Below are 20,426 nucleotides of genomic sequence, written 5' to 3'. Positions count from 1 at the left end.
ACCCTCGGTCCACAATTAATCCCGTCAAAGGAACACTCATCGTACCTGGCGTCTCGCATTAGCCCCTGGCTTGCACTGGCTCTTGCACCGCGAGCAGGCTGGGGTCTGCCTGCGCCACGCCCTCTGGCTCCGTCATCGCCGTCGCCTTCGTGTCCGTACCGCGACTGGTAGGGGTGGCCCCTGGCCCAATGGTCGGTGCCGCCGCGCCAACTCATGGCCGGGGACTCCGCCTCCGCTGCAAACAGAAGTAGAAAGATTTGCTTCAGAAATGAGTTTTCAGTCATGAATGCGAACCAAGAAAACAGGCTGAAAACAGGCTTCAGCCAGCAACAAACGTGCTGTTTGAAGAATACGATTGCATCTTTACCTGAAAACATTTTTATTTATGCATAGGAGAGAGGGGGAAGAACGTGACATGGGACAAAATGTGAAATTTAGGTACCTTACGCCCCCTAAAGTTTAAACAGGCAAATAAATTAGTTGTATATTTATCGGGTACAACCCGTCTTGTGTTTACTATGTTTTCTTTTCTAAAACTGAGACAGAAATTGCGAAGTGAGCATTGTTGAATCGTAAAGCGGTTAAAAAGACGCGGATTTCAGCGGGCCAAATTCTTCAGCAGTGTAGAGCTCAACCGGCTAGGTGTTCAGCTATTACGTAAGTGTGCAGCTATTACGACAGTTTTTTCGTACCTTATGGAAAATGGACAAATGTTTGCCTTTTGCTTTCTTGATAGAAACTATTTCATTGAGCCGAGAATACATGGGGAAAAACGCGATATCATGGTGTTCTCTAGGGCTTAAAGTAAAGATTATAGTTATATATTGCTTTCTCCAGGTCTCTATCCTTGTCTTACAATTTTAAGACAAATGGTGCGGGCAGATAAAAAGAAATGAAAGCAGTTGTTGAAGCGTCCAAAACGAAAACACTGATCGCCGATAGGGGTCAAGACAAGAAGACAGCCATGGATAAAATCAAAAAGCGCCACCAAATCAACCGTTCAGATGTTCCCGAATACGTCTCCGCACAAAAAAATGAAAATGACAGAATCTAATAGGCAGGAACTGACTGAAATTTGTTCGAAACGCGAGCGGCGCAGTATCAAGCGGTCGAGAACGGCTACTCGTACACCGTTTTCTGAAAATGAAGTACGCTCTGTTCAGACTGACCTACAATGAGCACAGACGCCGAACACCGGGCACACCAAAAAATGCGATGACACGAGTTAATGAACAGCAACGGTGAAAAAATTAGTTGGTTCAAATCTCCCGCCATTTCGTACGATATTCAGCATGCTTACGAGATGGCGCTTCCGAGCGTCTTTGTTAGTAAAGTGGCCACGCGTTCAAAATCAGGCGGTCGCGTGCAAGTACTCAAGGGCTATATTTGGGCCGATTTGCGCACGAATGGCAGATTACGAAGACGACGACATCGACACCACAGCGTGAGAAAATGGCAGCTGAACTCACGCTCGGGGTCGCTTGGCACCCCACGCGGCCAGAATCCTTCCAGACCTAACGCTCTCACACACAGTCAGGATCATCTCCCAGGCAACGATTCAGACCAAAACACTGCCCAAGAGCTAGCGTCCCGGGCAAAGGGAGAAGACGGAGACGGCAGTAACTATCAGAAGAAGCCACTCACCATATACCAGGAGCTAACGCAGGCCTACCGACTAGCCCGTAAACAATGTCCAAAGCCCAACAGAGTTCAAGAACACATCTGGCGCCAATTACAGACAAATACGTATGCACTGCACCCAATTTGCTCGCACAATAATCCAGACAAGTATGTAGGTACATGTGTATTCTTTCCCCAGCCAGCGAACCTCACGCATATGATGTTGGGTTCTCAGATCTGCCAAAAAGACACAGCAACATTGAAAACATGCAGAGTTGGAGGCACTGATGCGCAGCTCATATACAGCCGTCCAAGCGGCGACATGCAAATAGGCTAGAAGTGGGTTGACGGGCTCTCGTCTGCCTGATCCTGTAACCCTTCCCCTTTGAAATTTGAGAAAATAAAGTATTTGACAACAACAACTCGCGGGCTCTTATGCTGGGGCAATAAAGAACAAAAGCAGCGATGGCGTAGTGGTTTAATGAAGCGGCCAGTGAAGCTCATCTGTTCTCGCTTTCATGGGTTCGAAACCCACTCGCTTAGTTTCTTTCTCTGCTTTATTAATATTATGGCCAACTGTGACAATCCACGGCAACTTTTGGGTCGGCAAGCTCCTTGTGCTACCGGATAACATTCAAAGCCACGGGGTCCCGCGCTGCGAATCGAACTAATTTCCATCTGCATTTCACAGGACGAAGCGAAAGAGCAATAGGTGTGATAATAAAAAAAGAAGTAGTTGGTAGTAAAAGGGTAGTGGGTTCGAATTCCACCTAACTCACCAAACTTCACCTTCCACCGCAATTGCTTTACTTTGGATTTGTAAGTTTGCGACTAATCCGAGCACGCTAGAGCCAATTTGTCTTTTATCGAGCCAGTTCCGCGCATTGATGGAAAATCATATATACCAGGTGTTTCAGGGGATAAGTATTTCTCAAAGGCAGGTTTCTTTTGTTATAAATATGGTTTTATCAGCACAATATTACCAGTGTTGGCAGTGTCTACCAAGCCGGTCAATCGTTTAATTAGTAAACTGTTGAACTAATTTTGAAAGGTAAACTTTTAACTATTAGAGCTAGGCCCCTAGTTGCAATTAGAGATTTGTGGCCGGTCGTTAGTAATAGCTATATCACTTTTTGGTATTTAGAAAACGTGACTACCCTTAGCGCTGCGGCTTTTTTTTTGAGTAGTTACGTGCACTGGAAAAGTTTCTTTGCCTGCATGCATTTCGAAAGCGCATATATTTCGGCAGGAAGTAGCTAAATTTAGGTGAGCCATAGCGCCAAGGATAATCGCGTTTACGAAATTCTAAAAACTGATATAGCTATCACTAACGACCGGCTACAAATCTAGTAACCTAGCTGTGATAGTTAAAAAGTTAAATATCAGAAATTAGTTAAGCAACTTATTACTTAAGACAATTCACCGGCATTCCGGTGTCCGCCAACACTGGTAATACTGCGACGCAAAAGCCATATTTTCGCCCCCAAAAGCCTATTTCTGAAAATTAGTCTTCCCTGAAACACCTGGTATAGAGAATCAAGTGTGTGATCGCACAGGGTTGTTTGAATTACCCGGGCGAGGTAATGTGGTTTGGACGTCACAAACCGGTCGGTGAGTCTTAAGCCACGCCGCCGGTCAACCTCGCCAACGGTTTCTGTGCGACACGGTGCCTTCAACGCTAGCGCGTTAGAATGATTTGCATATTTCTGTGATGTTCTACGTCACGATAACCAGAACACGCGAGTTTAAGGCGTACGCGTTGCGCCTAATGTCATGCCATGCGCCGATTGTGGCACTCCAGTTATGCAAGACATGATAAAAAATTGCAGACGACTTAGCATGGCTATGCGCGGAATGTCGTGCTGTAGCACTGGTTACCTTGGGCACCTAAGGTCCTTACGTGCTTTAAGGAGTTCTGACTAAAAGGCCATTACCCTGAAGACCTTCGCCCAGGTGAAGGCAAGCCAGGGGTACACACTTGGCATGTCCAGGATAGTATTTACCAGGAAGGCCTTCACCCTAAAGGCTTCTAGGTAAACACCTGGGTAAAGTCCCCAAATGTCTTCACCCAGGTGAAGACCTGACCGGTGTACCACCTGACAGGTTGTTTACAACCCGGTTGGCAGGTGGGGCGCCTGCCACAAAGCAGGCTTCAGACATGTACGTACAGTCTCTGCCAAAAGTAACCGGGCAATAGCGGTTTGTTTCTCAGCCGCGTAGCGAAGCACTTGTGGCAACCCCTGAAGTGTGAAGTAAGGCCAACCCTTCTCACGTTTCGTCGCTTTTCGGTCTTCAGGGGTGCCGTAAAGACTCCGTTATACGGTTTAGAAACAAAAACCTGTTGCTCGGTTACTTTCGGCAAAGGGGGTACATATGTCCAAAATCAGAAAATGCGGCTAGTAGTGCTACCGCTCGAAAAAAAGTGCTTCTACGCTTCCCTCCGCTGATTCAACACAGCTCTGGTTGACTCAACTGCAGGACGGCGCATGGTGCATAGATACAAGCGAGAACTCGCAACGGTTGGCATTTCTGTAGAGGCAAATCAAAATAGACAGGTGTGTTGGCATTTTTTTTTCATTTATCCGCGCAGCACACCGATAGTGCGCGTGCATTAGTTACGAGAATAGCGTTTATGGAATGCGGAACCACGGGCCTTCCGCGTGTGTCACCGTGGTGAGCAGATCGGTGAGTAGTCCATTTCCGGCAAGCGCTAATAACACTGACCTTTGATGCGGCTATCAGATATGCCTTACTTCCTTGCCGCAGTGCGTCGCCGAGTGGTCACTGCGTATCTTCGTCAGCGTAAACATGCTACCCTCTACGAAATTTCTCTATGCAGAGCGATAACAAATAGGAAGGGATTTTTGTTTTGTTGACTCGAGCGGGTGCACTTTTGGCGGGGTCATGCGTCAGCTGTCCGTTGTCTACTGTCTAGAGACCAGTCGCGTCAGTTAAATTTGGGGGGTAAAAAATACCGTACACTATATAGAATTAGCAACGCAACACATGGGGCATAGAAGAAGAAAAGACGCCAGCGCTGGCACTATTACCTGAAGGGATTTTATAGCAGCAATCAATGAGAATGCGAACAACCTTGCTGCTTAGTCTTGGTTTGTGTTTTTCATGCACTGGGCGTGGCCCTGTGGTATATGTTGTTCTTGCTGAAATAAAATTCCTCCATTTGATTGTGTGAGCGCTGGTCTGCGTCTTCTACGTCCCGTCAGTTGCACGACTCATTTTATGTCATGTACCAACTGGTAGAGCGAATTCCGCTCTTGTACAGTACATTCGCGAGGCACAAAGTGGTTTTTTGTAACACTGCGGCAGCTCCACCTTGAGTACGTGTTAACAATGTGTCGCCACTTAACCCTTACCGCATAGCGTATCATATGATACGGTGCATTTCTCTTGTCTGAACTAATCCGGAACGGTAAAAAAAGAATTTCATATATGGCCTTGAAGGTAGTGTTCACTGCCTTGAAGCCATGCCCACAGTAGCTTTCGGAGAAGATTTATTTAGTTCTCGCGAAGGAAAGAAACGATCTGTGTGAACTTATTCCTAGATAAGGTCGAATAGCAATAAACGATGATAAAAAGCGAGCTGCACGATTCAATTTTGAAACAAGAGCGCTCATCGAGGCAAACAACCGCATGGCCACCTTGGCGGCTTTTGAAAGCTGAGGTTTATCTTGGACGAACAATAGTAATCATGGTTAAAGAATGCAGCGCGAAAAGACAAGGACAAACGAAGCAGTGGACCGGTCTGGCGCTAACTACTTCAAACAGTACAATTTTCCTTTTGAGATAGGAGAGTATCCTGGCCTTGCAAGTAGAGATCCCGATAAGGTTCACGTAGGTTATGGCGGAATCTTGCTTGCTCAAGGTAGATAGAAAAGAGCCCAATGTAGAAGAAATCTGATGAACTAAAGTGGCTGTTTGGGCTTGTTGTTCAGTAATCATGGTTCTACTGGTCAGTGACCACGGTCAGTGATAATGGTCAGTGATAATGGTCAGTAATAATGGTCAGTGATAATGGTCAGTGATAATGGTCAGTGATCATATATTCTGTCCACTTCTTCGTTTGTCCTTGTCTTTTCGGACTGCATTCTTTAACCATGATCACTGACCAAAAAGTCCAAACAGCCACTTTAGAACAAAAGTAACCTGCTTCTCAAGACACCACACCAACTTTCAGGTCAAGTATTAAAAACGCATTTCAACAAATTACAGATATGTAGAGGCACCAAAGTTGTTGCAGTCATTGAATTTAGGAGGACAGTCTGGCTGGACGTCTCAAAAAATACTTTCTTTATTAACATGCCATTCTGTGGTTTTGTATTGTAATTCTTGTTCGGTTATGTGGCTGCTTAATTGCAGTTTTTTTATTTTCACAAAAGCTACCCTTAGCTGCATGATGTTAATGTATAATACGGGACAATATTTGGCTAAAATGCAGCAACCCGATCGTTTTTTTTAGTTAGGTCCTTTTGGCCTAAATAGGGTTTACTGCGATTTTTTTTAGCCAAAAATAAAAATTAATGTAGTAAGAATTATTTTACGACCCCGAGTTCCTGGCGCCGCGAGTGCTGGATAGAAATTACAGAGCGCTTGGTGGGCAGGATATTATTTGCGCGTGTATTATATTACTACGAATTCTGCATTCATGTAGGTACGGTAAGGCATGACATTGCACTGCATGCAAGAAAGTCACACAGAACATCTGTGCGGCCTGTTTGAAAAATTAAATCTTGCCTTATTCAGGAGCATACAGGGACTGCACGTTTACCTTCGAGGCATTTTAGTTGTTTAATACACTCAGTTTTTTTTCTCCCAGTGTTTTCGGCGCAAGAAACTTTTTAGATAAGCAAAAAGAGCGATTGTGTGAAAAAAATTGTATTTTGGACCGAAGTGGTTAAATTAGTGACGTCAGGCGGGTCGCAACGAAATTGCTCACATGGACTGTCTGAACCGGCAGTGCTGCGCTGACAGTGTGCAGTGACATCACTCGGTACTGTCTATGGTCGGTTTCATTCAGTTTGTTCTACGAATTTTAATCACATACATAATTATGAAACAAAAGTTTTCTGCATGTGCTCTGAGAGAAGTTATTAATTTTGAACTGTTTCCGAGGAGCAGTGAATCAACTTGGCCGTCGAAAAACAGTCAACACTCCGAGGAGAAAAAAATCTATTGTGAGTCACGGCGGGTACATCTCGCTCACGAAAGAGTTCAGTTTATGGTGAAACATGTGTTTTTCGCGCCTTTGAAGGCAGGAAGAATGACCTGCTAACGAAAACGTGAAGCAAACTTTACTTAGGAGAACCAGGGCACATGAATGAAGCACAGAAACCGGCTTAAGCGTTACTGATAAGATCATTCTGCTTTTATCTTGATGGCAATTTCCGAGGCTCTCTGCCTCTATGTATTTAAATACGAAAAAGAAAATTCCACATTGCAGACATCTTTGCAAACAGCGTAACAGAACACTGAACAGAGAAGTGTGTGGCTGGGATTCTTCGCGAACGTTTTATTGACCTCCAGCGGGTATGCGCAAAATAACTCGCTTTGGAGGAACAACCGAAAAAGAAGTGGACGCGCACCGGCGCGATAAGTAAGGAATAATGTTTCGTCCCGTTAAGTCTTTTTTCATCCCTGTTAGAGTTTCGTTCATACCCCACTCAATTCTGCAACATTTCGGCGACTGATGGTACCGAAAATTAATTTATAGGAAGTAATTAAACAACATTCTTCAGAAGTTTACCCGGAGTTGTAGTCGCGATATTAGAGTTAGTAGCTAGAAAGTTCTCGAAGGGTAGCACTATTTTTTCGGCATGGGAGTAATCGCATCCTCTAAGTGCATAGGTCTCCATTACCCATTTTTTTTTTGTGTGTTCAGTACATGTGATTGGTCTTAGGTATCAATATGATTCCTCTAGAGTTCAGTGTTTATTTGCATTCTTGCATTTCTCTCTACTCGTGTGTTGCAGACGGCGGCAGGAGGTTAGGTGGGCGATGAGATCAATAAGTTTGATGGGTGAAGTTGGCCGCAGCTAACACAGGACAGGGTTGATCGAGAGATATGGGAGATGCATTTGCCCTGCAGGGGGCCTAGTCAGGCTGATGACTTATTCGAGGCTCGTGTTGAGAACCTTGCTGCCCACTGCAGCTAGATACGGGTACAGTCAGCCCATCAAGCTGTTCACCGAAGTAGCTGCAGCTGCTATTTACTGGTAGGTCTTTTTATCAGGTCTTTTTATATAAAAAAGTCATTTTAAAAAGAGTTCTCGAAAAGGTCAACCTGAACTTTTATTTGGGCTGCAACAAAAAGCCGCATGAGTATGAAAATAAATACGATGGAAATAAAAACAGGAAATAGTGTATAAAATGCTTCGCTAAACGCACGGAACAAAAAGTCCACAATGGCCCTTAAGGCTCTCGCTGGGAATTTTAGTTATGAGTAATGTTTCAGAACGCGGAAGTTCAGTCGCGACATTACTCTGAGAGAAGCCTGCATTTTCTTCCTCTACACTTGGCGGTTACAACAACCGTATTGAAGATCCACTTATTGAAAATGAAAATATGTTGGCGGGGTTGGCGAAAAGCTTCAGGGGAGGCTTTGAGAAAAGCGGCCGTACTTTCACAAAATGTCCGATTACGCACAGCTGCTGGAAATAGTTCATGCGAGCGGTACGAGACGCCAATAAAACTGGACATGTGCCGGCATATGCGACCGTACATAATGCACACAGTGTAACATCATGAGCCGATGCGTAGACGTGCACCCTTTGTCAAGCATATAAAACCATTCGGGTTAACTGGTAGACCTTACTGTGAGGTCTGTTTGCATCATCACCATCTCAAATTTCATGGAGGTAATAGGAGCTAATAGGAGCCCCATTACAAATCGTAAAAAAAAACGTTAATCGGTATATTTGTGGAAAATACTTCACATAAATAAGCCGTATCAAAATCACGCCACCGCCAACCTACTAGGCGCCACGGGGTTACCAGCTGGCTCTATACACGATCAATTTTGTTGCGAATGGGGACGGCGACCAAGCCGGCTCTTCAGAAGAGGGTAAGACGCAAAGAGTTGCTTCACTGCCGTGCGAGCATGGTTACAACCCGAGCATAACTGCTCAGATAACCAGGCCTAAGGCTTGCCTTAACATACACTGTATCCGCACGCAGGTATTAACGGTTTGAGTTCGGCGCCCACACGTAATGCGCCAACTTTCTCTGTTCAGACGAGAATCACGAACACTTAACTTGTCGCAGCCGCCAACAGATGACGCTAGCGCAGCGATTTTCCTGCCAAGCCTCCACGTTTTCAAAAAAAAAAAAAAAAACTGAACCGCGCGAAGCTATAACGCAGAGAGCTAAGGACATGAAGCATTCTTTATCGCGCACGGGAGGGAAAATGTGTGTTAGACTCAAGAATAGCCTGAAACGTATGGAAGAACCATTTTTATTGAGATAGGACAGAGTGAAGGAAAGACCCCGGTGCGGATATGATGCGCTTTGTATGTATACGTGCTCGCGATATATTCGAACACAATGTCCTTTCCTTAACATTAACTGTTCACGGACACACATTATACTATCGTGGGTAAAGCGGTTAATTTCTTTATCGTCATTAACTTTTATTCATATTGCCAACATGGCACCCCAAGGAGATTTTTCTTACGGGTTAATTATAGAAATAGCGAAAAATGAACTAAGGATGACATTGGTATATGACGAAGCAAAAACAAGACAACAGCAGGAATAACAGGTGATAGACATGGTAAGCACAGTTAGCCCATTAAACACACCAGCAGCATACTAGGCGTGTACAAAACAGCTACGTGGGTACAATTCTTACATTGAAATCTCTAGGTGTAGCTTTAGCAAAACGGCAAAATTGTGTCGATCGTCCTTTCTATATCAGTGAAAAAAATTACAAGAATGTATTGTTTCAGCCGCTGACGACACAGATGTGCGGCAAAGAATTTCGCGTATTTTGCAGTTCTGATCTTTTTCTAGTGGAATGTGGGCCGCTGCAAGTACAGACCGATCAAAAAAATATGCGCCGTGTTAAATGGCTTTAGTAGCGTAAGTCTAGATAAGCTAAGACGTATTCCAAGAGGTTGCCATGAAAGTTGCCTTCAACGGAGTCACAACGTATTCATTCACACGTATTGGTGTCAGGATCCCAGACCGTAACAGCGTACTACAGGATGAAACATGCCTTAGTAAAATGTAGAGTTTCATTACCATCACGGGAGGGATTCCTGAATTATCGCTTAATGAAATGCATGGCCACCTATCATAACCATGTGTTCTACGCGTTTATTTGATGTGAGGTTTAAATTAAAATTATTCTAGGGTGGCTGTGTTATCAGGCGAAACTATATTCTATATTTTTCATTTATTTCTACTGACCTGTAAGACATTGCATGGTGGGCATAAGGGAAAACATAGTAGCCAGAAATACAAGGCTGCACACAGCAAGATATACAACACAAGGCTAAAAAACAAGCGGAAATAATAACTGGCCACATGATTATTAATTCAGCAAATTTATTTGCTAGCAGGTTGTTTTTGCAGAGATCTATCCAACGCATTCCATACGCCAGTTGTGGACGGAAAAAAATTGACCGGATGGTTAACACTGGGAGACGCGAGATTCAGCGACATATGCTAATGTATTTATATTTTACAATATGCTGTTGTAAATAATATGACAACGACTTCATTATTGTATTTCTAGAGCGCTCTTTAGTTTTCCTCGCCTACTCGCTCTTCGACTAGCTGTCGTGCCCACTCCTCCGCTCTAGGCACGCGGCGCCGCGGATGACCCTCTCCTCAGACAGAATATTCAGCAGCAGCTGCCGCAGATGGACGGTAAGTACTACATTCCTACGTTCTCGTCATGCTCCCGCTATTTCCTCGGTGACCACCCTCTGGATGTCTCCTGTGGTCATCACTCTCCGGCTACGCATTCCTACGCTCCAGGAATACCCAATTCTGCTACTAACCCGCCTCCTCATTCCAGAGTACCATCCGGATAGTCCCCGTGTCTTCCTCCCAGAGTCTCGTCCGGATGGTTTCCGTGGAAACCACCCACCGTTTGTGTCTTTACGATCTCGCTGTACCCTTCTCTTTCCACTGTAACAACAGCCCAGTTGTGGATTCCCTCACACACGTCGTACTCTTATCCTTCAACGGTAATCCTCCGAGTGGTTCCCATGGCAACGCACCCACCGGTTACGCCGACGACTACACGCTGACCACTACGACATACTAATAGTACGACGCGAAGCCCAGGAACGGGGGCTTAGTAGCTTTCGCTCTAAAAAGGAATGTTCTAAACAGTTTATATGTGGATTCAGGGCGATGATTAACGGATTAGTGCGCTGGGTTATGCGCGTGTTTGGGGAAATAAACGAAGAGGGTTCTGAGATTGCTGAGTTATGAGGCGTTCACACGTACGCCTGTGCATTATTGATTTGTGTGATAATTCCCCAACATGTGATGAAGGCGGAAAATGACGGTGGTACGACTGGTGTATGAATCTTATCAAGGCAAATAAAAACCACGGGATATATGGGGTTACCAGAATTTGGACTAGTACTCGTGTTAAGCTGCCTTCAAGAGATGAGCTGCTTCCACACATTAGTCGGGCTTTTACTGAATCGACCGTGTATACATCTCGAAAAATCTAGATGCGAACAATATCTGCTTGTAGCCCAGCAGCATCTGTCTGGGTGAATATTTCCTGCATTAGATGCACCGGCAGCGCACAGACATGTGTACGGTGACGTTAGTACCTATCTGATTTATGCAAGTTAAGAACAGTAGTTACCACTACCATATTTAATGGTGGGAATAGGTAGGCTAAGGTGTGAAAGTTTAGTGAAATACGGTATCGAAAACTTTTGTTTTCACTTTTGTTTTTCTAGGATCTGGTGAATATAACGATGAGGAACCTCCCGAGCTTGTAGCACAAGTCGTTAAAATAAAGCTTGGAATCAAATCAGGGCTGGAGGCGGAGTTTGGCTTTCATTCAGTTAATAATTCAAGCACTCCTTCATAAGTTACGAAGATCTGAGACACAAAAGGCACCCATAATTAGGCACATCTGGATGCAATATAAAGATGTGAGCATGTAAACCGGTTTGAAAACTACTGTCGAACCATTTAGCGTTGTAAATGTTACTAATGCAGCTTAACTGATATTGTTCTCATAAAAGATTTAGTAAACAAAATTCACCTTTACCATTGGACTTATCGAATTTATACAGCTGCATGTCTTAGCGAGGAGTGAAACTTTCGTGTCTTGTTTGCAATGTAATTTCCGTCCCAAGTGCCTGTAACAATTTCATTAACTCTATTTGTTTGTCCTGGATATTTGAAATTGAGACGAGACCGATCAATAAACTAGTTAATTTTCTTGTTAAACCATGGCTCCGATTATTTCCGACTAATTAGGATAATTTTCGATGGAAATAGGGCCAACTACAAATGATAGAATCATGTTTTTGAATAAGTTACGAGAGTCGTGAACGGTATGTGAAGGATTAGCATGAAAATTTTCAGCATAGTAAGCATGCATAGTCTGAGAAATTGGTGAACAATTTCCTTTCTGGAACAAAAAGTTCTTTTAGGAAGAGGGACAACTAATGTGAACCATGATATCAATTATCAGAGATCGGATATCATCACATCAGGCATCATACAGAGGCATATAACAGTTGCGAAGGCATATAACAGTTGAGAAGGCATATAACAGTTGCGAAGGCATATAGCAGTTGCGAAGGCATATAGCAGTTGCGAAGGCATATAACAGTTGCGAAGGCATATAACAGTTGCGAAGGCATATAACAGTTGCGAAGGCATATAACAGTTGTGAAGGCATATAACAGTTGCGAAGGCATATAACAGTTGCGAAGGCATATAACAGTTGCGAAGGCATATAACAGTTTCACGGAGGGGACCACATTCACGGGTCGTTCGAATTTTACGAAGCACGGCAGGGTGAGCTAGTTCGGAGCAATTTATGATAGTTCGACAGCGCTAACAGGACAGAATAGGAGGAAAAACACAGACCAGAAAATGAGCATGCTTCACAGTGGATAGCGGTTTGGCGATATCTACACGTGTGTTTTTCAGCGATTTTCACTTTTTACGATAACGTGTGGTGCTGACTGCGCATGTGCGCCGTTTTAGTGCTGCATAAACTTACGTGCTTACTTCCAATAAAACTCAGTTGTAAATTCAGCTCCGGTCTGTGTGATCCTTCTCCTCTGTCCTGTCTGTTTGCGCTGGTGAACTATCACTAATCCTTCAAATCTGCTCAAACTAGAACCAACCACACGAAACTGCAGCTTGTATGCAACCTGGTATTTTATGATAAACTTTTGCCCATCTTTGTCTTTGCTCTCCATTCACGTTGGCATTTGCTCATCCCGGCCAGCATGCTGCTTGCAGTAAACAGGAACCTCACTTCTGGCTTTCGTAATTCTTTTCCGCTATATATAACACTGCGCATGATTACGGCGGCTGTGAGAGACCCAGACCTCTTCTTCCACTACTACTATGAGTTAAGCGACTCGGGTGGAGTAACTAAGGCTAGTCCTACCTGTACGTAAACAACACAAATATAAGTAGACCCGAAATTTGATACTTTAACTCACGTCAGACTTATCTGTACCAGTGGATTGAAGCAAAAAACGTTCGATATTATTTGGTAATCGCTAAAAGCCTTGCCTTGCTAAGATGGGGTGAGACTGAAGACGGATTTCAAAAGTTGACTGTACAGCAGTTGTAATAAAATCTGTGTCTAACATTTTCAAACAATTTAAGATAGACGCAGCCTGCATTAGAGCTCAAAACTTGAATAAAATTTTGTCTAGTATTTTCATTCTTCTGCTAATATACCCGTTTCCAAAAATCTGCTGCTTGCAAAGTTGAATTTCTTTACGAGAGTACAATCTAATACTTTACACTACTGGTACAAGAATTATGCACGCCAAACAAAACCTAGATTTACTATGTTTGTTTCTTCGTCAATGCAATGAAATTGTCACCTCTGAAAAGTTTTTTTGTATTCAGAAAAATACTCAGTGAACTTAGGTTATTGATTTTGGAGCCAGTTATGTAAAGGTCATTACTTAACATCCCTGAAAAATTTTGCTTGCCTTAAAGTTACCGAGAAAAATGTAGACAAACCTCGAAAAATTGTACGAGAAAAACAGCCATAAACTCTCAGAAGACATCAAGTTTTCCGGTCGAAGTGACAACGAAAAAGGACAAAAATCAATTTTGAAATCGCGAGTGCCCAACTGCGTCACATTTTCTTAAAGGCAGAAATCCTTGCACATTCACAAAATCTCAAAATCGAATTTGACAAAAATTGCCACCCGAGCTTAATAATTCTTTGGTAAGTTGCACTTGTCTCCTTGGAGTGGTCTCATCTGAAGTAGATTGTTTATTTCCATCGGAAAATATTTTCTCTCAAGTTTACTGCCAGCAGAGCTAAGAATAGGAGTGGTCTGCAAGCGGAAAAGCACAACTCCAGCATGCATCTGCGTTAGAGAACACCAGTTCCATACTGAGTTATTTGCCACGGCAACGTTATCAGGCAATTCGTTCTTATCAGGCCTGCAAGTTGAAAACTAAACCCGTCACAAATTCTGCCAGAAGTCTAGTTTGCATTCTTATTTGAGTGAAAAACACAAAAAGCCAATATCCCATTCACCTTCCGATATTAGTTTCTCTCAGTAAAGAATAGGATATTCTTGCCGTAGCAAACAAGAAAAAAAGAACCGCGCGGCGTTCTAAGCTAGGCTACTACGATTATCAGTGCTAGATGCTAGATAGCATAAGACGAGTCGTTCCGGGGAACGCCCAAAAGAAGCGCGGGGTATAAACCTTCCATCCCTCTATTAAATTTCGGCACACACTTAACAACCACAGAGTCGCCGAAGTGCGGTAACTATCCGCGGGTGCACGCAAAGCTTGAAGTTGTTACGCATGCAAAAAAGTGATCTCGATGCTTTCCGATCTCGATGATTATCGCGGCGCGCACCGCTTTGAAGATAAAGCGTTGGCTTTAGGGAGACAATTACTGATTGTGTTCTAGTCTATGCCTCCATGGGACGCTCCGTGCGCTTTGGCAACGTGCACAACGCATTCGCCTGCCGCGATGTGCTTGCTGAAATACAGAGGAGGCACCTGGCGTTACGACCGGGCGTCAAGAAAGAGCCAGGCCCCGAGGTGCGGGCCACTAACCGAACGGACGAGGACAAGAGTGTTCCTAGCCTCTACTGCAGATACTGAAGCTCCATATTTCAGGAGACACTTGTGAAGCACCTGTTGCACTGGAAAATTGTTTGAAGTGTTATCGCATTCGCGTACGCACATTGGAAAGGGGATGTCACTTGCTTCCATTTCTTAACTTTATCAACGAACCTGACCTGTTGGACAATGATTATATTTGCAATGACTGCATTGAGGTGCTGGAAAAGGCTTGGCTGAATGTACAGTCGAGCGCGATTTGAAGGTTATCGTGCTAGCGTCGACAGGGAACATGAACAGCGCCATGGCCCAGAATTCGCTGCCGAGGCGAGGGAGGTGTCCGGCCAGCTTCCCTCACTCTTTTTGCTGTTCCTTCAGCAGCCGTCACTCCCTTCTGGGCTATCAGTTTCTTTTTTGGTTCTGCGAACAGGCAGTGATCGTAGTGCGCATGACGTATTCTTCGGTATTATCTGGTGAACAAAGGCTATATGGCGAGGCGATGCTGCGTTGATATATTTTTTCCAACTTCAAAGTCGTTAAAATCAAGAAGTCCCAAGCACTGGCTTTACCAGATCTTCCCCACCAATTTTGTTATCGCCTGCGAAGATACGAGGTAACCAAGTCCACACTTTCTCGCAACAAATTGAAAGCTTAGAATAGAGAGGAAGGGCGGTGGGTTCGTCGCGGGGGTGATGGTTGTTGTATGGAACAGCGAACGAGGCAGAGAAGAGTGCGAAATCATGATTTTTCCTGTTCCAAAACCGGCCGCCAGGTGCATCGAGTGCTAGGCTGGTCTAGAGTTCCTGTATATACTCCCGCAGGGAGCAGAGTTGCGCGAAGGTCCGCCATCATGTTCCAAGCTGTGCGGGAAAGCCACTTCCCGTACGTACAGGGGCTGCGTAGCTCGCTGTGTAGGGCGCTTGGGCTTTTTTTTTTCTATTTTACATAGATTGACTTGATGGCAAGTTTCTAAACGTAACGCTGAAAACTAATCTGTGATTTGCCGAGGGCGTGCATACAGCACGAAAAAAAAAATCGCCAAAGGTTAACAGCAAATCGTAATCATGACAAACTGACGAAAAAAAGACTGGAAACGACCTGCGAGTTTTTTTTTTTCTTCCTGGAACCAGTAATTTCATATAAAAAAGCAGTCCCGTTCCGGATGAGACAGCGTCTGTCCCATCCTGTCTTCCTGCGTGCACGTCTTAAGAACAAAAAGAGTATAGCGATGAATTTCTTTTTTCACAACTAGCACCGCCGCGTGTTCTGTACGAGTTATGCGCGAAAAATACGAAAACGCATCTCTCTAGAACCACATTAAAATAATTGTGCAACTTGTTGTAGGCAAACAGACTAAAGCAACGCCAATGCATTGAACGAGGCGAGTCTGACATAAAGAAAAAATTATTCACAAAATGTACCCCGTTGCTAAATGCAGTGATAGGGCGAATCTTTAAAGGACCTTGAAAGTACTCTTACACGTAGATATTATTTAACATTACTCATTTTTTTATCGAAAAGCACTATCGTTTCACCTTAGTTATTAAATTGTAATAGTTGTTGATTACTGTGGTAGGTTTTCCTGCCTGCTTCATCCTTATTGCTCGGAAAAACTAATTTAATGTTCCGCTTTGCATTTTTGTACTCCTTCGTTGATTCGGCTTAGTTCGCAGTATCAAAAGATTTCGCGACTCCTGGATTTTTTAAAAGCCGAGGTTATAGGCTGATTTGCTGTCTTCTAGCTGAAATTATTCGCGGCATCAAGATTTGCGACACTTCTTTACATGCGATTTTTGCCTATCCTATCGTCACATCTCGCACTTAATCCTTGTCAGATGGTTTTTAAGGGCATTTTTACTGAGAACAGTACTTTATAGCATAGGCAGACAAATGGCATAGGGGGGTTTAACTAACTGCCCAAAGCGACTCAGGCTATGACAGGGAACAGTACATGGCCTCTAGAATTTCGGCTCCATCGAAATTCGACAGCCGCGGCCGGGATTGAGCCCGCGTCATTCGGGTCAGCAGCCGAGAGCTATAACCACTAACTAAGCCACCGCAGCGGCTGCATAGGCAAATTAAATGTTTATCCAGGTGAGACTGGCATCGAAATGTAGCAAAACTTTGCGTGAAATTTGCTTCTTGAACATTCATTGTCCCTTATATTTCACCTCGAACCATCACTACAGAAGGCTCGAAGCAGCAGTACAGTAAGAAGAGCCTGCCCTAGTGAAGGGCCAAAAAGTTGCAGATGCAGACTGTAAATTCTGTACAATTTTAATGCAGTGATATGCTACAGATACTGCTTCGAGAGACAGGCTCAAACTAGTATCCATAAAAGGACACTAAGTGAAAGATATAGACAAACAAGATTTTCGTTGCCTGTTACTTATTTGATAATGTGTGTAAGTTAGAAAAAAACTACTCATTTGTTCAAGGTAAATAAATGTCGACACATGAAAAATCTTTTTACCAATGCAATTCTGATTTCGCTGTCGAAACAGGCAAATGTTGGTTGTGATGGCACTGGTAGATCTTGGAACATGTTAGAAATTTTCATTTATTTATCAATACTGTAAGCCTTTCACAGCCGCAAACAGGAGAGGTTCATTCTCAAGAGCCAATTGAGGCGCCGACGCACTTCGGCCGCCGACCTTCCACATGGCACTGCGTAAAACGCTTTGCCGTTTCCCGTGCGATTGCTGCAGTTTGGCGCACTGCACCCAGTCATAGGTGACGAGTGCGTCCGTCACTGCCACTTCAGAACACCAAACCTGACGCGACAGGTGTGCACGGAAAACAAATGAGTGTAGCCGACAGCGCGGGCTCACATGAGGCGTCGAGCTGACAAGGGTTCGCTCGGCGCTGCACCTGTGAAGTCAGCTTCTCCGCGGAGTGTAGAACACACGACGTCACGAAAATCATGTGACCGCCTCTCGGCGAATGGCGTTCGGAGCGGCGAGGGAAAACAGACGCGCAACTCTGCTACCTTTGGTAACATATACAGAAACTCTAGGCTGGTCGACGCTCGCGCGATAGCCTTGAAATCGCGCTCGACTGTACCAGTAAAAGCCCTGCTTGTTAACCGTCAGCCTACTTCGCAGTTGTCAGTCAAGTGGTTGTCTTCTCCTGGTGCGTTTTAGAGTAGTGAATGAGAGGTTAACTGGCATACCCGTGACGGAACAAGTTGACTAACGAAGTGTTTGAGCGGAGGGACTGCGCATTGTAAATCTTACAAACATGCAGCATTAACAGCCTCCTTACGCGAATTCATTTTAACCCTCTCGTTCACAGCAATGCCCAGTCCCTTATTTACATGTAGCTTATGACTCAGGCAGCATTGTCTTTTTTTTCCAAGACCAAGGCAGTTCGGACTAGATAGGTGTCCACGTTCAAACGCTGTATATGCAGTGGGGATAAGGACGGTAGAAAGAAGCTTGTCCGGTGCCCTTTGTTTTTGTTGTCGGGATTATCAATGTTTTACATTGTCTCCACAATCGGTACAGGCGGTAGCCGGGGTCACAAAAGGTGCGACGACTGCAGTAACAACTGTTTACAACTGAGACGCCGCCTCACACAGCACCCGTTGCGAAATATAAACAAAACATATCCTATGCTGCTATCTCGAAGTAAGCATAAAATGCGCACGAGAGTGCTATTGAGTGGCTGATCGTGGTCACAACTTTAGTGCCTTGCACTCCTTTAATGTGCACCGCGAACTAGGAGCCTTCAGCTTTAGGTCTACAATTTATTCGATGCCATTGATGAGCGCTAAGCACAGTCAGAAAGCAAAGGAACTTTGAAAGCGAACCGTCGCGAAGATTGTACTTGCGCCTGATCGCCTGTGCATAGTATGCGTTGCTTCGTTAAACATGCTGGCCAGTGCACGAGCTATTGTGGGCGGTTTGCTTTAAAAAGAAAACGCGTTCTGCGAGGCTATGTAAACGAAGCACGGCCGATGAAAACATCGTAAGAATATGTCAGAGCTTCGGCACGGAACTAGCTCGATTCTGTTAACAAGCGTTCTCCGCTTTAAAGAAAAATTATGGCGTTGCCAGTCAGGATGCCAGTACAGCTCGGAATGTGACACCACAACGCGTTTTTTTCCTGTCTTCTGACCACTGAAGGTTTAAAGACGACCCGGAGCAACCTTGGGCACCGACGAAAACTCAGTTAAACTACCTTCTGATGCTGCAGCTTCACTAACCGCGCGGCAAACGTTGTCAGAGAGGGAGCCAACAAACAGAGTGAACACCCCAGTGGTCACAGCACGTAACAAAAGTGAAATGCGTATAACGTCTTCATGATTCCACAATGAAAAGAAAACCCACTTGCACTCACCGGGTTCGTCTCAAGTTCCAGAAGCCTTTCCCAGTCCGAAAGCGGCGAAAACCTGCTACAGCTGTGGTCACTGTCAGCGCGATGAGCTTCGGCAACCCGTCGGTCTGGCGGGAAGTCCCGGACGAGCGGATATCGCGTCGGCAGGCACTGAGCGGCGGCCTGCCTATACTGATAAGCAAACGGCGGAAAGATAGGGATGGTGCTGAAACAATGGGCCGTGTTCGGGCATCGCTTCGGCGGTCACCCCAGTATGTGCGACAAGTGCTTCCTGTGCGGATGAACAGTGTTAAAGACGAGCCTTCCTCCAAACAAGTTTCTCTTCTCTACTGAAACACGTGACTTGCCGCATTCAGCGGCATCGTTATACCAGTCGGTCGTTGGCCGTTCCGATAGCTTGAGCGCGTAGCCGTCTATTCTCTGCGAGTTAAGATTACCCGCAGCTAGTCCTTCGCGCCGATTTCGCACACTCAGACATGTTTGCCGGACACGCAGACAAGCTTGCATTCTTACATTGTTTTTTCTTTTACTGTATTTCCTTTGCTTGCTCGGCGCATCGCCACTTAGTTTCTATCATATCTTCTACGCAGATAACTTTTATAAAAACAGATAACTGTTATGTTTAACTTGATAAAACGCCCGCGCGTAGTTAGCTCTCACTTGAGGGTGCGTTAATTTCTGCCCACCATTGCAATTCACTGTGGGATTAACACTAGCGCATTCGCAAAAGCTGGCATGAATTAGTGAACGGTGCGGTAACGTGCTTTATTTTACTTGCAACTGTGCATGATCACTACGCATTTTCTCAAAGCGATGATTCTCTAAATTTCACATATACTGCCAGTCGTTTAGATCAGTGAACTGTACGATCGAAATTTTTCTCATTCAATGTTTGAAGTATTTCCGCATATGTACCTGTGTGAGAGGGATGAGAAAACTAATCTGTGCAGTCGTACTGGAGCTCCCTGAATAAATACCGTCTTATGGCGTCGTCCGGCGCTTGTAGTAAGGCACATAACTGCCGCCGCACAGGGCATTCTATCGGGATCGGATCACATGGAATAGGATCACGTGGGATGGGATCATACTGATTGTATTATAGATAGCATTGCCAAAATAATGCGGCTCTTTCTACGCATGCCATTCTTATCGCGTTTCATGTTATCTCACCCGTTCCAGAACGTACG

The 20,426-nt window shown here is 44.6% G+C and overlaps 1 protein-coding gene across 1 annotated transcript in view; it reads right to left on the bottom strand.

Moving 5' to 3' along the window:
* Positions 1-19,375, bottom strand: part of LOC149362501 (uncharacterized) — a 38,673-nt gene extending 19,298 nt beyond the window's left edge. Inside the window, exons 1-2 of the mRNA XM_089573086.1 lie at positions 19,243-19,375; positions 46-235 (exon numbers count right to left, since the gene is read on the bottom strand). Of these exons, the coding sequence (XP_089429212.1) occupies positions 46-215 (170 nt within the window). The 5' untranslated portion in view covers positions 216-235; positions 19,243-19,375. The remainder of the gene's footprint in view (positions 1-45; positions 236-19,242) is intronic.
* Between the last annotated feature and the right edge of the window lie 1,051 nt (positions 19,376-20,426).

This window comes from Amblyomma mixtum, chromosome 2, assembly GCF_055824585.1.
Source record: "Amblyomma mixtum isolate Tamu chromosome 2, ASM5582458v1, whole genome shotgun sequence".
In the NCBI taxonomy this organism is placed as follows: domain Eukaryota; kingdom Metazoa; phylum Arthropoda; class Arachnida; order Ixodida; family Ixodidae; genus Amblyomma; species Amblyomma mixtum.
Note: the sequence above shows the minus strand (reverse complement) of the source record. Positions and strands in the feature narration are given on the sequence as shown.